This window comes from Kogia breviceps, chromosome 1, assembly GCF_026419965.1.
Source record: "Kogia breviceps isolate mKogBre1 chromosome 1, mKogBre1 haplotype 1, whole genome shotgun sequence".
Lineage (NCBI taxonomy): Eukaryota > Metazoa > Chordata > Mammalia > Artiodactyla > Physeteridae > Kogia > Kogia breviceps.
Window position 1 is genome coordinate 116,977,523 of NC_081310.1, and position 15,279 is coordinate 116,992,801.

General features: G+C 37.0%; 1 protein-coding gene across 17 annotated transcripts in view; it reads right to left on the reverse strand.

Moving 5' to 3' along the window:
- Positions 1-15,279, reverse strand: part of ST7L (suppression of tumorigenicity 7 like) — a 95,554-nt gene that overhangs the window by 49,270 nt on the left and 31,005 nt on the right. For all 17 annotated transcript variants that reach the window (XR_009335342.2, XR_010842043.1, XR_010842060.1 and 14 more), the window contains 2 exons: positions 12,810-12,882; positions 11,773-11,875 (listed from right to left, as the gene is read on the reverse strand). Coding sequence is in view for 13 of the 17 variants with exons in the window: in XM_067041965.1 (XP_066898066.1) it covers positions 11,773-11,875; positions 12,810-12,882 (176 nt within the window). In the remaining 4 variants the exon portion in view is untranslated. The remainder of the gene's footprint in view (positions 1-11,772; positions 11,876-12,809; positions 12,883-15,279) is intronic.

Sequence of the window (15,279 nt, forward strand, 5' to 3'; positions counted from 1 at the left end):
TTTTTAAGGCAAGTATCTCAAATTTAAATCTAAAATAAAATTTAGAAGAATTTGGTGGTAGTATGCTAATAAAAAAATCTTCAATGAAATATTGCAGCAAGCTATTGCTAGATCCTAAATTAAAGTTAGATAATACTATTCTAACTGATGTGTAAAGTGTCATACTAAGAACAATTACATCTATAGTAAATCACTGATATTTCTGGATTTAATATTTACGATTTCAATTATCTGTGCTATCTCTAAACATTCATGATTTATAAAGCCATAATTTTGATAAGGCACAAATTTCAATCATTTGTGCTCTGAGGCTTGTGCACACATGTGAGTAACTTACCAAAGAATAACCCTAGTTGACTCTTCAGCATCTATATCTCAGCAAGGTTCACGACCCATCCTCATGTTCTCATTTCAGGAGTAAAATTATATGTTATACTGGTATTTCTCAACCCATGGAGATTCACAATGGTTTTGGACCATATTAATCAAGAATGTCAATGGCTAACTATAATAATAATGTTAAAGAATACTTTTTTTTTTTTTTTTTTTTGCTGTATGTGGGCCTCTCACTGTTGTGGCCTCTCCCGTTGCGGAGCACAGGCTCCGGACGCGCAGGCCCAGCGGCCATGGCTCACGGGCTTAGTTGCTCCGCGGCATGTGGGATCTTCCCGGACCAGGGCACGAACCTGTGTCTCCTGCATCGGCAGGCGGATTCTCAACCACTGCGCCACCAGGGAAGCCCAAGAATACTTTTTATAATAAAAAGATGAGTTTTAAAATGTGCACAGGACTTGGATATTTATCCAAAGAAGATATACAATCCCACTACTGGGCCTATATCCGGAGAAAACCATAATTAGAAAAGATCCATGCACCCCAATGTTCATTGCAGCACTATTTACAATAGCCAAGACATGGAAGCGACCTAAATAAATGTCCACTGACAGATTAATGGATAAAGAAGATGTGGTACATATACACAATGGAATATTATTCAGTCATAGAAAAGAATGAAATAATGCCATTTGCAGCAACATGGATGGACCTAGAGATTGTCATACTGAGTGAAGTAAGTCAGACAGAAAGACAAATATCATATAATACCACTTAATGTGGAATCTAAAAAAAAATTGGTACAAATGAACTTATTTACAAAACAGAAATAGAGTCACAGACATAGAAAACAAACTTATGGTTTCCAGGGGGAAACAGTGGGGAGGGACAAACTGGGAGATTAGGATTGAGATATATACACTACTATACATAAAATAAATACCTAATAAGCACCTACTGTATAGCACAGCGAACTCTACTCAATACTCTGTAATGGCCTATATGCGAAAACAATCTAAAAAAAAGTGTATATATGTATAACTGATTCACTTTACTGTGCACCTGAAACTAACACAACATTGTAAATCAACTATACTCAATAAAAATTATTTTAAACAATTTTTAAAAAGAAGATATACAAATGGCCAATAAGCACATTAAAAGATGTTCAACATCATTAGTCATTAGGAAATGCAAATCAAAATCACAAAATGCCTCTTCACACCTACTAGGACAACTATAGTCAAAACACAGACAATAACAACTGTTGGCACAGATGTACAGAAATTGTAACCCTCAAAAATTGCTGGTGGGAATGTAAAATAGCACAGCCAACTTTGAAAAAGTTTGGCCGTCTCTCAAAAAGTTAAGCATAGAGAATTACCATATGATCCATCAATTCCACTCCTAGGCATATACCCAAGAGAAGTGAAACCATGTGTCCACACAAAAGCTTGCACATGAATATTCATACCAGCATTATTCATAATAGCCAAAAAGTGGAAGCAACCCAAATGCCCATCAACTGATGAATGGATAAACAAAATGTGGTATATCCATACAATGGATTACTACTCAGCCATAAAAAGAAAGGAAGTATTGATACCTGCTACATTATGCTAAGTGCAAAGGCCACGTATTATATAATTCTAAATCTACAGAGACAGAAAGTAGGTCTGTGTTGTCATGGATTCGGGGAGGGAGGAATGGGGAGTGACTGCTAATAGCTACAGGGTTTCTTTTGGGGGTAATAAAAATGTTCTAGAATCAGAGTGTGGTGATGATTATGCAACCTTGTGAATATACTAAAAACCATTGAATTGTATACTTCAAAAGGGTGAATTATATTGTATGTGAATTATGTCAATTAAAAAATACTTTCTATAAAACTTCTTAATGGTTGAATAATAAAAAAATGTGGGACACAAGAATGACTGAAACAGGATGCTATGGAATATTTAAAAGGTGTGAAGTATTTTCTACCATAAAATTTAAAAAAACAACAATTTCTATAGTAGCAGAAAGATACAAAATCTTTTTCTTGTTTGGTGACTAAAACAAAATGTTCATTGAACCAAAGCCATATCTAGGTAATGAAGAACAAGTCAAAAATCATGAAAACATGCTGTTCTAATTTTTTACTATTACTATCACAGTTACTGTATACTGAATTCATTCAGTAGATTAAAAAAATCTGTAAAAGCAATCAATACTGATGAAACATCTAAAGCAAATTCATAGCCTGAAGAGATTTATGTGATCTTTTTCTACTGCACTGCTAATAGCTTCCAGCTTTAACAAATTGCATAGCTCTAGACCTACAGCCATTTCTGTTGTAGTTATGTGGAAAGCAGCCAAAATAGTTCCTGCTAAAACAGCTTTACAATTTGTCATTTTACCGGTAAGATGCATACAACATTTGAAAATTTGCATAATAAATTTGTAAGAATAAAAGAAGATTTAAAATAAATAAATAAATAAATAAATAAATATATATATATATATATATATATATATATATATATATATATATATATATATAAAGTGTCACTGTTCATTAGGTTAAGTAAGTTATCACGACACATTGTAGAAGTCTGAGGAAGAAAACCCCTAAAGCCCTTTATGTTTGCTGGCTCCAGCTGAGAGAATCACAAATAGAGACGATAACAGAAGAGAGAGGGAGAGAGAATATCTGTACACACTTCATCACCTGTAAAACCCTAGCAAAAACAGCCACAAATTCCAGCGCTCTCCCAATTCATATAGCACTAATGTTATTTAAGTGGAATATTATTCAAATTGTTGGAGTATAAAATTTCCCCCCTAAAACCTTAATTTTTATCCTGTTTGGTAACACCCAGCTTAAACTGCCTATCCACAAACAATAATGTAAGGTTACAGAGCCATTCTACTCAGTTGGATATTTTGATAGAGTTGAATTGTCAACTGGTTTTGATATTTAGGTGAGGGGAAAATATACAAATTTCTACTTATAAATAAAAATGATTTTTTTTTCAGGCAAGGCTTTACTGGGGCTAAAAATGATTTTCAAATATTGCAATATATACATATTACATACTTATTAAATGTATATTTATATTTAATTAAATATATTTTACAGTTTTACTGACATATACTTTATATATCACAAAATTTACCATCTTAAGTATACAGTTCAATGATTTTTACTAAATTTATACAGTTGTGCAACCATCACCATAAAAAGTTCCCTCATGGCTGTCTGAAGTCAATCTCCACTCCTAGCCACAGCCCCAGGGAACCACTGATCTGCCTTCTGTGTCTACAGTTTTACCTATTTCATAAATTTCATATAAATGGAATCATACAATATGCTGTCTTTCTTTTTTTTTTTTTGTGGTACGCGGGCCTCTCACTGTTGTGGCCTCTCCCATTGCGGAGCAGAGGCTCCGGACGCGCAGGCTCAGCGGCCATGGCTCACGGGCCCAGCCGCTCCGCAGCATGTGGGATCTCCCCGGATCGGGGCACGAACCCGTGTCCCCTGCATCGGCAGGCGGATTCTCAACCACTGCGCCACCAGGGAAGCCCATGCTGTCTTTTTTTTAAGGAAATATAATATACTCCTTGGCTCAACTGTAAGTATTGATGACAATTTATTTTTTTAATATTTATTTATTTATTTGGTTGTGCCAGGTCTTTTTTTTTTTTTTTTTTCTCTGGGTTCCAAGGGCCACGCTGGCTGGGCTGGCTGCTGGGCCCTGGGGTGAAACCTAAGCTGGACATTGGAGGTAATTTAGGACTTTAAATATTTCAGACATAAATACATGAGCCTCTTTCTTTGCACTCACAAATATTAAGTGAGCCTATCGAGGTGGCTGGAAAAATAACCATAACAAAATTTGATAGGGGCAAACTACATGATGGAAATGTGTGCCAGGTCTTAGTTGTGGCAGGTGGGCTCCTTTAGTTGCATCAGGTGGGCTCCTTAGTTGTGGCATGCAAACTCTTAGTTGCAGCATGCATATGGGATCTAGTTCCCTGGCCAGGGATTGAACCTGGGCCCCCTGCATTGGGAGCGCAGAATCTTAACCACTGCGTCACTAGGGCAGTCCCCAATATGTTGTCTTTTTTTTTTTTTTTTTAATTTATTTTTTGGCTGCGTTGGGTCTTTGTTGCTGCACGTGGGCATTCTCTAGCGGCAAGCTGGGGCTACTCTTTGTTGCAGTGCGCGGGCTTCACATTGCAGTGGCTTTTCTTTGTTGCAGAGCATGGGCTCTAGGCACACGGACTTCAGTAGTTGTGGCTCACAGGCTCTAGAGTGCAGGCTCAGTTGTGGCGCACGGGTTTAGTTGCTCCGCGGCATGTGGGATCTTCCCGGACCAGGGCTCAAACCCATATCCCCTGCATTAGCAGGCAGATTCTTAACCACTGCACCACCAAGGAAGTCCCCAATATGTTATCTTTTGTGTCTGGTTTCTTGCACTTGGCATAAAGTATTTGAGGTTCATTTATGTTGTTGCATGTACTTATACTTTGCTCCTTTTTAGTGCTAAGAAGTGTTCCATTATGTGGATATATCACAATTTATTTATTCATTCACCTATCTTTGGACTGTTTCAAATTTTTTGGTATTGTGAATAATATTGCAATGAACACTTTCATACAAGTCTTTGTATAGACATACATTTTCATTGCTCCTGGGTAAATACCTAGGAATGGAATTGATGGATCATATGTTAAGTATATGTTTAACTACACAACTGTTTTCCAAAGTAGCTATACAATTTTAAATGCCTGGCAGCAATATACGCATTTTCTCTACATTCTTGCCAACACCTGATATTGTCAGTCTATGTGAGTATAGCCATTCTAGTAGATATAAGGTAGTATCACACTGTGGTTCTAATTTGTGTTTTCCCAATGATTAATGATGCTGAGTATCTTTTCATGTGCCTTCTTTGATAGCTAATTCATAAACCTTCTTTGATGAAGTGACTACTCAAATCCTTTGTCCATGCTTTAATTCAGTTGTTTGCCCTATTATTACTGAGTTATAAAAGTTCTTTATAAGTTCTGGACACCGAACTTTAAGAGATAAATGACCTGCAGTCATTTGGCTTATCTTTCCATTTTGTTAATGATAACTTTTGAAGAACAAACATTTTAAGAAGTCCAATCTATCAGTTTTTTCTTTTATTGATCATGTTTTTGAAGAAATCTTTGCCTAACTCAAGTTCTGTTTCCTTCTAGAAGTTTTATAATTTTACCTCTTACATTTAGATCTTTGATCCATTTTGAGTTAATTTTTTATTTGGCATGAGGAGAGTGTCTAGATTGTTTGTTTGTTTCTCATATAGATGCCTGATTTTTCCAGCACCATTTGCTGAAAAGATTATCCTTTCCCCATTGAATTGCATTGGAACTCTTGTTGAAAATCAACTGACCAAAATTATATGAGTTTATTTCAGGATTCTCTGTTGTCTTTCATTGATCTACATTTCAACCTTCATGCCAATATTATACTATCTTAATTACTGTAGCTTTAAAAATGTCTTGAAATTGGGTAGTATAAGTCCCTCTAACCTTACTGTTCTTTCTCAAAATGGTTTTGGCTATTCTAGATCCTCTGCATTTCCATATAAATTTTAGAATGAGCTTGTCAGTTTTTATAAACAAGTCTACTAGGATTTTAATAGGAATTGCATTTAATCTATAGATCAATTTGGGGAGAACTGTGATCTTAACAATAATTAGTCTTCTAATCCACAAACATGGTATATATCTCCATTTATTTAGGTCTTCTTTAATTTCTCTCAGAAGTATTTTGGAGTATTTCACTATATGTATATATAGGTTTTTAAACTCAAAACAAGCATCACTAAAAGCATCACAGATTATTCAGACAGATTCAATATAAAGGTTAATATATATTGCATATCCAACAATTTAATTTTATAATTTGGGCAATGCCGGGGATTTCCACTACCCTCCCCTCACCCATGTGGCTCTGGCAATAGTTTTGAAAACCAATGCACAATGCACACCATCAGAATTGTTACTGCTGAAGCTGACAAAGGACTAATCTCCAAAATACACAAGCAGCTCATGCAGCTCAATATCAAAAAAAACAAACAGCCCTATCCAAAAATGGGCCAAAGACTTAAACAGACATTTCTCCAAAGAAGATATACAGATTGCCAACAAACACATTAAAGGATGCTCAACATCACTAACATTAGAGAAATGCAAATCAAAACTACAATGAAGTATTACCTCACACCAGTCAGAATGGCCATCATCAAGAAATCTATGAATAAATGCTGTAGAGGGTGTGGAGAAAAGGGAACCCTCTTGCCCTGCTGGTGGGAATGTAAATTGATACAGCCACTATGGAGAACAGTATGGAGGTTCCTTAAAAAACTAAAAATAGGGGTTTCCCTGGTGGTGTAGTGGTTGAGAATCTGCCTGCCAATGCAGGGGACGCGGGTTTGTCCCTTGGTCCGGGAAGATCCCACATGTCACGGAGTGGCTGGGCCCGTGAACCATGGCCGCTGGGCCTGTGCTCCGCAATGGGAGAGGCCACAGCAGTGAGAGGCCCACATACCACAAAAAAAAACAAAAAAAAAACCCCTAAAAATAGAACTACCATACGACCCAGCCATCCCACTACTAGGCATATACCCTGAGAAAACCATAATTCAAAAAAAGTCATGTACCACAATGTTCATTGCAGCTCTATTTACAATAGCCAGGACATGGAAGCAACCTAAGTGTCCATCGACAGATGAATGGATAAAGAAGATGTGGCACATATATACAATGGACTATTACTCAGCCATAAAGAGAAATGAAACTGAGTTATTTGTAGTGAGGTGGATGGGCCTAGAGTCTGTCATACAGAGTGAAGTAAGTCAGCAAGAGAAAAACAAATACTGTATGCTAACACATATATATGGAATCTAAAAAAAAAAAATGGTACTGAAGAACCTAGGGGAAGAAGAGGAATAAAAATGCAGATATAGAGAATGGACCTGAGGACACGGGGAGGGGGAAGGGTAAGCTGAGACTAAGTGAGAGTGGCATGGACATATATACACTACCAAATGTAAAACAGCTAGTGGGAAGCAGCTGCATAGCACAGGGAGATCAGCTCCTTTGCGACCACCTAGAGGGATGGGATAGGGAGGGTGGGAGGGAGATGCAAGAGGGAGCGGATATCGGGATATACGTATAAGTATAGCTGATTCACTTTGTTATAAAGCAGAAACTAACACACCATCGTAAAGCAATTATACTCCAATAAAGATGTTAAAAAAAAAGAATTGTTACTGCTGAGAATACATTTTACGTAAGAGGGTTTTTAAAGCAGAAAAGAACAACCACAGGGAACAGTTAATCCCTATTTTGTTATTTTGAATGGGAATTAAATAAAATTTTTAGATATTAATGGTGTATTTAATTTGAATAGTTCTGATTAATATCTGCTGCTTATCTTCTCACACAAGGAACAGATTTCCACCCCATCCTGGGTAATAACAGTAACAGCCACTTCTGTAAAGCTTACTACGTGTTAGGTACTCTTCTACGCACTTTAAAGATATGCACTCATTTAATCTTAATGACAACTCTAAGAGGTAGGGAATATTATCCCCAGTTTACACATGAAGATACTCAAGTCTAGAGAAGAAGTTAAGTAACTTGTCCAAGGTAATACAGCTAGGAAGTAGTGGAGCTAGAATTCAAATGTAGGCAGTTTAGTTGCTGAATCCCTTCTCTTAACCACTCTGCAGCATGAGAGAGCAGAGCATTTCATATACAAGTATTTTTAGACCTCTGTTTCCAGTAATGGAAGACTGGGTAACTCAGATGAACCCTCCCAGACAGCTAGAAAAGCTGTCGATTTTTAAAAATTGAATCAAATACATCAGAGAATTAACAAAGGGTAGAGAATTACCAGGCCACAGTTCAAAGATGGCAGAAAGCAGAGAACTAAGCCACACCTGGGGCTTCTTTCACTATAGGGACATTTGACAATTCTGGAAAAGATAGCTAGGAGGCTGTTCAGTATTTTTGCCAGTTTCAAAAGGCTACAGGGAGCTTCCCTGGTGGCGCAGTGGTTGTGAGTCCGCCTGACGATGCAGGGGACACGGGTTCGTGCCCTGGTCCGGGAGGATCCTGCATGCCACGGAGCGACTAGGTCCGTGAGCCATGGCCGCTGAGCCTGCGCGTTTGGACCCTGTGCTCCGAAACTGGAGAGGCCACAACAGTGAGAGGCCAGCATACCGCAAAAAAAAAAGGCTACAGGAACAAAAGTTGAAGTCCGAGTCCTGTCAAGAGTGAGGGCCTGGCAAAAACCTCAGGATTGTACTGGGACTCTGAAAGGCTGCATCTTAGGAATAAGGGTGAACCAGAAGTAAACTGAAACTTTCATGGACTGCAGTCCAGTTTCAAGTCATCTGGGTAGACCAGAAAATTTCAATCCCTGAAACTGAATTAAGGTGATCCTGTCCTACCAATGCTTCTTCCAGGCATCTAAGGGCAAGAAAAATCCTCTATGAAGGAATATAATATTATCTGAGATTTTAAGCTATTTCTACAATTTTTCAAATAAAATATCTGGCACATAGTAAAAGAAAAAATCAGGCATAAGAGAAAAGACAATATGAACATGATGCAGCAGAAAAAAACAGATATTAAAAACAGATACAGAGGGCTTCCCTGGTGGTGCAGTGGTTGAGAATCTGCCTGCCGATGTAGGGGACACCGTGTCCCGGTCTGGGAAGATCCCACATGCTGCGGAGCGGCTGGGCCCATGAGCCATGGCCACTGAGCCTCTGTGTCCGCAGCCTGTGCTCCACAATGGGAGAGACCACAACAGTGAGAGGCCCGCGTACCACAAAAAAAAAAAAAAAAAAAAACCAACACAGACACAGAGACGTTCTAGATACTGGGATTATCAGAGAAAGACTTTAAGATAACTACTGTATTTTCAAAGAGATAATAGATAATATTTAAACTTTTGGCAGAAAATTCAAACCTATAAATAATATGAGGGATGTGAAAAATAAATAGAAATTCAAGAATTAAAAAATGTTTCAAAGGGGTGAAATCACACAGAGTATGATGCAATTATGTCAGAAATCATTGATAAAAAGATAATTTCATATGTTTTAAAATTAAGAAATACACATCTAAATGGAAAAAATATACCTCTAAATCAAAGAGGAAGTCATAGTGGAAATTAGAAAATATTTTTGAACTAAATTATAAAAAAAAAATGCTATAGTATGTAGTTAAAATTATACTTAGAGAGAGGTTTATAGACTTAAACGGATATGTTAGAAGAAGAAAGACTAAAAATTAATGAGTTAAATACCTTATAAGAAGATACAAGAGGGACTTCCCTGGTGGTTCAGTGGTTAAGAATCCCCTGCCAAAGCAGGGGACACAGGTTCAGGCCCTGGTCCGGGAAGATCCCACATACCATGGAGCAACTAAGCCCGTGTGCCACAACTATTGAGCCTGTGATCTAGAGCCTGCGAGCCACAAGTACTGAGCCCACATACCACAACTACTGAAGCCCGCGCACCTAGAGCCCATGCTCTGCAACAAGAGAAGCCACTGCAGTGAGAAGCCCGCACACCGCAACGAAGAGTAGCCCCCACTCGCCACAACTAGAGAAAACCCGCATGCAGCAACGAAGACCCAACGTAGCCAAAAATAATTAATTAAAAAAAAAAGAAGACACAAGAAATAAAAAAAATAAAATGGGTCCAAAGAAAGTTGAAATAAGGCCGTAAAGAGTAGAAATGAATGAACCAGAAAACAAATAGTAGAGAAGATCAACAAAGCCAGAGGTTGGTTCTTCACAAAGACTATTAAAATTGATAAATCCCTGAGGAATCCAATAGAGGGGCAAAAAGAAAGGTAACCAGTGTTATGAATTAAAAAATGAATGTTACAACTGATTCTGCACATATTAACAAGCTAATAAAAGGATTTTATGAAATCTTTATGCCAATAAATTTGAAAATTTTGATGTAATAAATTCCTAGAAAAATACAACTTACCAAAAATTAACACAAGAAGAAACAAGAAATGTGAATAGTTATGGAATGGTTAAAGAAATTGAATTTGTAATTAAACTATTAAAGATATGAAATTTGTAATGAAAATTCTTCTCACAAAGAAAAATCCAAAATCAGACACCTTTATCAGCAAATTCTTCCAATCACTGAAGGCAGAAATAATTCTAATTTTTACACAAATTATTCCAGAGAATGATAAAAGAGGGACAATTCCTTAACTTGTTTTATAAAGCCAGCAAATAAAGGAAAAGTATAGACTAAAAATATAAGTAAAGAAGGAAAAACATAATTAATAAACATAATTAATGTCAGAATGGTGGTTATGTTTAGGCAGGAGGGAAGAAGTTGTAATTGGGAAAGGGCAGGTGGGTTTCTGAGGGCTGACAATGTTGTTTCTTGACCTTAGTGGTGGTTTCCACTCATTTGCTTTATAATAAATCATTAAGATACACATTTCTGCTTTTTACACTTTGCTGTATATGTATTACAATTCACACTAAAATTTTTATTGAAATTTATGGGACCAATTTCACTTAATGAGAGTGGCATAATATTTGTTGACTCTCATCCTTAGATTTCAGTAATATTCTTGTCTCTGTCTTTACTTACTCTAAGACTTACAACTTGCATTTCTTCGAGATTATTTTTTAGCGGTTAATCCTTTAATGTTTACTAGTTTCCAAATTCCACTAACATATACTGGAATCAACAGTTACAATTACTCTTTTAAAAAAGGCATATTCTTGAATACTCTATACTCCCTAACTTGGGGTATTGTTTTTAAAACCCAAAATTTCATCTTGGGTTATAACACACAGATTAACCAATGATCTGTATGTCTGCAAGGTGTACAATATTAAGACAAATGAGATGAGTACAGTTCATCTGGGACTAAATAAATATCGACTCAGCAGTTTTTCTGGGAACTTTCACATCTGTTTCCTAACACTGATTATTTTAATCTATTTGTCTTCAGTCTTTGTCTACCCAGCCCTCATTCCAAAGCATCTGTCTAAATGTAAAAAGCTTTTATAGTAACAGGAAATTTGATTTAATGATCTGAAATATGAATGATCTTTTATTAGGACCATTATTTCTTCTCTGTAACTACAGTAAAAGGAACAGCTAAGTGAACATACTGTACATCAAATTTTATTTTGACAGCCATTATAAAGCCTATACTGAAATACTGCTCCTATCCACCTTTCTAAATTCTTTTTAACATCCTCTTTAGGGCAAACACTAAGCATCAAAATATAGCAGACTAAAACAATTCTGCCTCAAATTATGGAGACCCAAACTTTGGTCTATACACTGTTATCAATTTGATTAACTTAAATAAAAGTAGTATTTCTATCATAAAGTTTCTTACTTTTGGAACATGAGGATTAAATTCCACAGCTCTATGAATTGCTTCCACAGCATTAATTTCTGCTGTGCTTAACCCTCTTCTGGAGGCTGTTTCTGGAGAGAATCTATAAGAAAACCACAAAATGAAGAAATAAGTATTTAAATAAATAAGTATTTTAATCAATTAATTAATTGAGATCATAATCTAGCCCCCTAAATCAGAGGTTTCTGGTGATGGGCAAAGTCAAAGCCAAATAGCTACTAAACATAAAAGTAAAGCCTTTGGTTCAACATATAAAGGAAGGCAGCATAAGAAATGGAAATCTTCAAGTTAAGGTGAAGAAAGCCTTCAGAAGTCCATTAAAGGCACACTTTGGGCAAAGTAATAAAATAAGAAATGCTACACAGGGACATCTAGAGAATCTCATGAAATAGAAGTACATTCTTATCAAATTTTCACTGTTCACAGACTGTGAACAGTCCATTCTAATTCATATCAAGCCACAGTAATCTAAGGTGAAAGAAAGCAGTTGCCATTTGGTTGGTTTCTGAATAACTTACCTGCGGAATAAAGAGAAATTCATTAAGGACAGCCAAAAATACAAGGAAATCAGAATAACTAAGAATTATAATCTCAAAACAGGTAACATGAAACCTATTTCCCTACCACATACCTTACCATTACCATCATAGCTACTATGTACTGGATGTACTTTCTATCTAGCATTGCTTTGGGCATTTAACACATATAATCCTCATACAACCACCCTACAGTATTATTATTCTCATTTTACAGATAACGAAGAAACTCAAACTGATTAACTTGACCAAAGTTCCACAGCTGGTATGCTGTAGACTTTGAATTTGACCCAAGTTTACTTAGCTCTAAAAACCTTGCTCTTTCCACTACACATAGTAAGAAGCTTCTAAGCCCCATAAGATCAAGGGTTATTCAGCAGGAAGTAGGGGGGAAAAAAGCATTGTTTAAAGTCAGTGGATGGAAAACAATATTGAGTTTAGCAGTCTTGCTAAACTATTATAGTTTTCATAACTACTTACTTATCTGAAACAGTCCTTGTCTTCAATAGTGCTGCTGTATAACAGATGGCTGCTGACTTTGGAAGGCTTATATCTATAATAATAATTTTTAATTTAGGTAAGAATCACAAAAATATCTTAAGACAATTTCTAATAAGAATAATTCATAGTTCGAATTCAATGGATATAATATAGTAGTAAAAGCACATGGACATATAACTGGAAAACCTGAGTTTGAATCTTGATTCTACTATTTACCAGCTATGCATCCTTTAACTAGCAGCAACTTCTTCAACCTCAGTTTTCCCAAAATAGAGAAATGGTACTTTTCTAGCAGAGATTAAATTAAACCATGTCTGTGAAAGCCCTCACACAATGGTAAGAGGTACTCAACAAATGCTTATAAGAAGCTGCTTATAATAATACTATCCAAGGGCTTCCCTGGTGGCGCAGTGGTTGAGAATCCGCCTGCCAATGCAGGGGACACGGGTTCGTGCCCTGGCCCGGGAAGATCCCACATGCCGCGGAGCGGCTGGGACCGTGAGCCATGGCCGCTGAGCCTGCGCATCCGGAGCAGGCCACAACAGTGAGAGGCCCGCGTATCGAAGAAAAAAAAAAAGAAAAAAAAAATAATACTATCCAAGGAAAAAGCCATTGTATAGACAGAACTATGTAAAAACTCCACCTATTCACAGAGAAAAACTAAGATTAAAAAAAAAAAAAATTAACGGGACTTCCCTGGTGGCCCAGTGGGTAAGACTCTGCACTCCCAATGCAGGGGGCCTGGGTTCAATCCCTGGTTGGGGAACTAGATCCCACATGCTTGCCGCAACTAAGAGTGCATATGCCACAACTAAGAAGCCCACATGCCATAACTAAAGATCCTGTGTGACACAACGAAGATCCCACATGCCGTGACTAAGACCCAGTGCAGCCTAAATAAATAAATAAATAAATGTTTTTAAAAATTAATAGTAGTTAAATCCAGGTGATATAATCATGGGTGGTTTTCATTTTTTTCTTCTTCCAATGTTTTTGCATTTTCTACATTTTCTTAAATGATGATTTTTTATAAAATAGAAATTGAGAACTACAATGAAATTAATTATATAAGTTCTTTCTTAAAGAATGACCAAAATAATGTTATTGGCAGAGTAAGACTACAGAACTCTCTTTCCAGGTTCCAGAGTTATATCAGCAAATGGAGAACTAAAGAAGTAAACTTGCTTTTAACTTTTTCAGGATTCTAGAAGGGTAAAAACTGGGGACTCATAAAAATAACTGAAAACACAGAAGCATATCCAAGTTGCTAGTTTTATTTTATTTTTAATGAATAGGTCCTATCTGATTTTTCATATTCAGTCCCTAAGCTTGTTCATCATAAGCAGGCCATGCATCTGATAAGTAACATATGGAAAGAATTTCTCACAAATTTCTCCATGAGCCTATACTACTCTAAAGCACTTCCTAAGAATTCCAGATGTTTAAAAGAAATAAACTTCTCTTTCCAAGTGTAACACATTTCAAACTTTCCAAGTCATGGAGACTGCCAAGCTAATGGGTAGGAGCTTACAACAGGAGAGTGTGAATAAGTGACTTATATGTGTTCTAATACAGTGAAAGATATGATCAGAAATATTATGCTAGTTAGGATGTTTTCAGCTTGGGGTAAAAAGCTGATGCCTCACTCAGAATGAGGAGAAAGGCTATGCTTCTCAAAAATTCTCCCAACTCCATTTGTGGTAAACTGGCACTGTTATTGTATAATAATAAAAATAGCCAACATATATTGACTTCTTACTTACTGTTGGGAGACTAGTAAACAAACAAATGGAGTACCTAAATTTAAGTTCAAGCTTGCCACTTACTGGCTAGAAGACCTTACCCAATCACTTAACCTTCTTTTACTCCAGTTTTCTTATTTACTAACTGGAAACAGTAAAAATATTGTACTTGTCCTACCACCTCACAAGATTGTTATAAGGATCAGATGAGATAATAAATTACACTTTGTAACTAAAAAGCATTGTAAAATGTTATTCTGAGTTACTCTTATATATACTCTAAGCACCTTCTGTTAGCCTTCCCTGCCACTCCAAAACAAATGAAGTGCATAACACCCCATACTTTTCTATTACCTCACCTAACACGCTATGCCTCGACATAACTACTATTCATTTGTATGTTCCACTAAATGGTAAATTCTACGAGGGCTAAGTCCATGTCTTCTTTTTTTTTTTTTTTTTTTTTTTTTTTTTTTTGGTGATATGCGGGCCTCTCACCGCTGTGGCCTCTCCTGTTGCGGGGCACAGGCTCCGGATGCGCAGGCCCAGCGGCCATGGCTCACGGGCCCAGCCGCTCCGCGGCATGTGGGATCTTCCCGGACCGGGGCACGAACCCGTGACCCCCGCATCGGCAGGCAGGCTCTCAACCACTGCGCCACCAGGGAAGCCCAGTCCATGTCTTCTTATTCACCACTGTATTCCAAGCA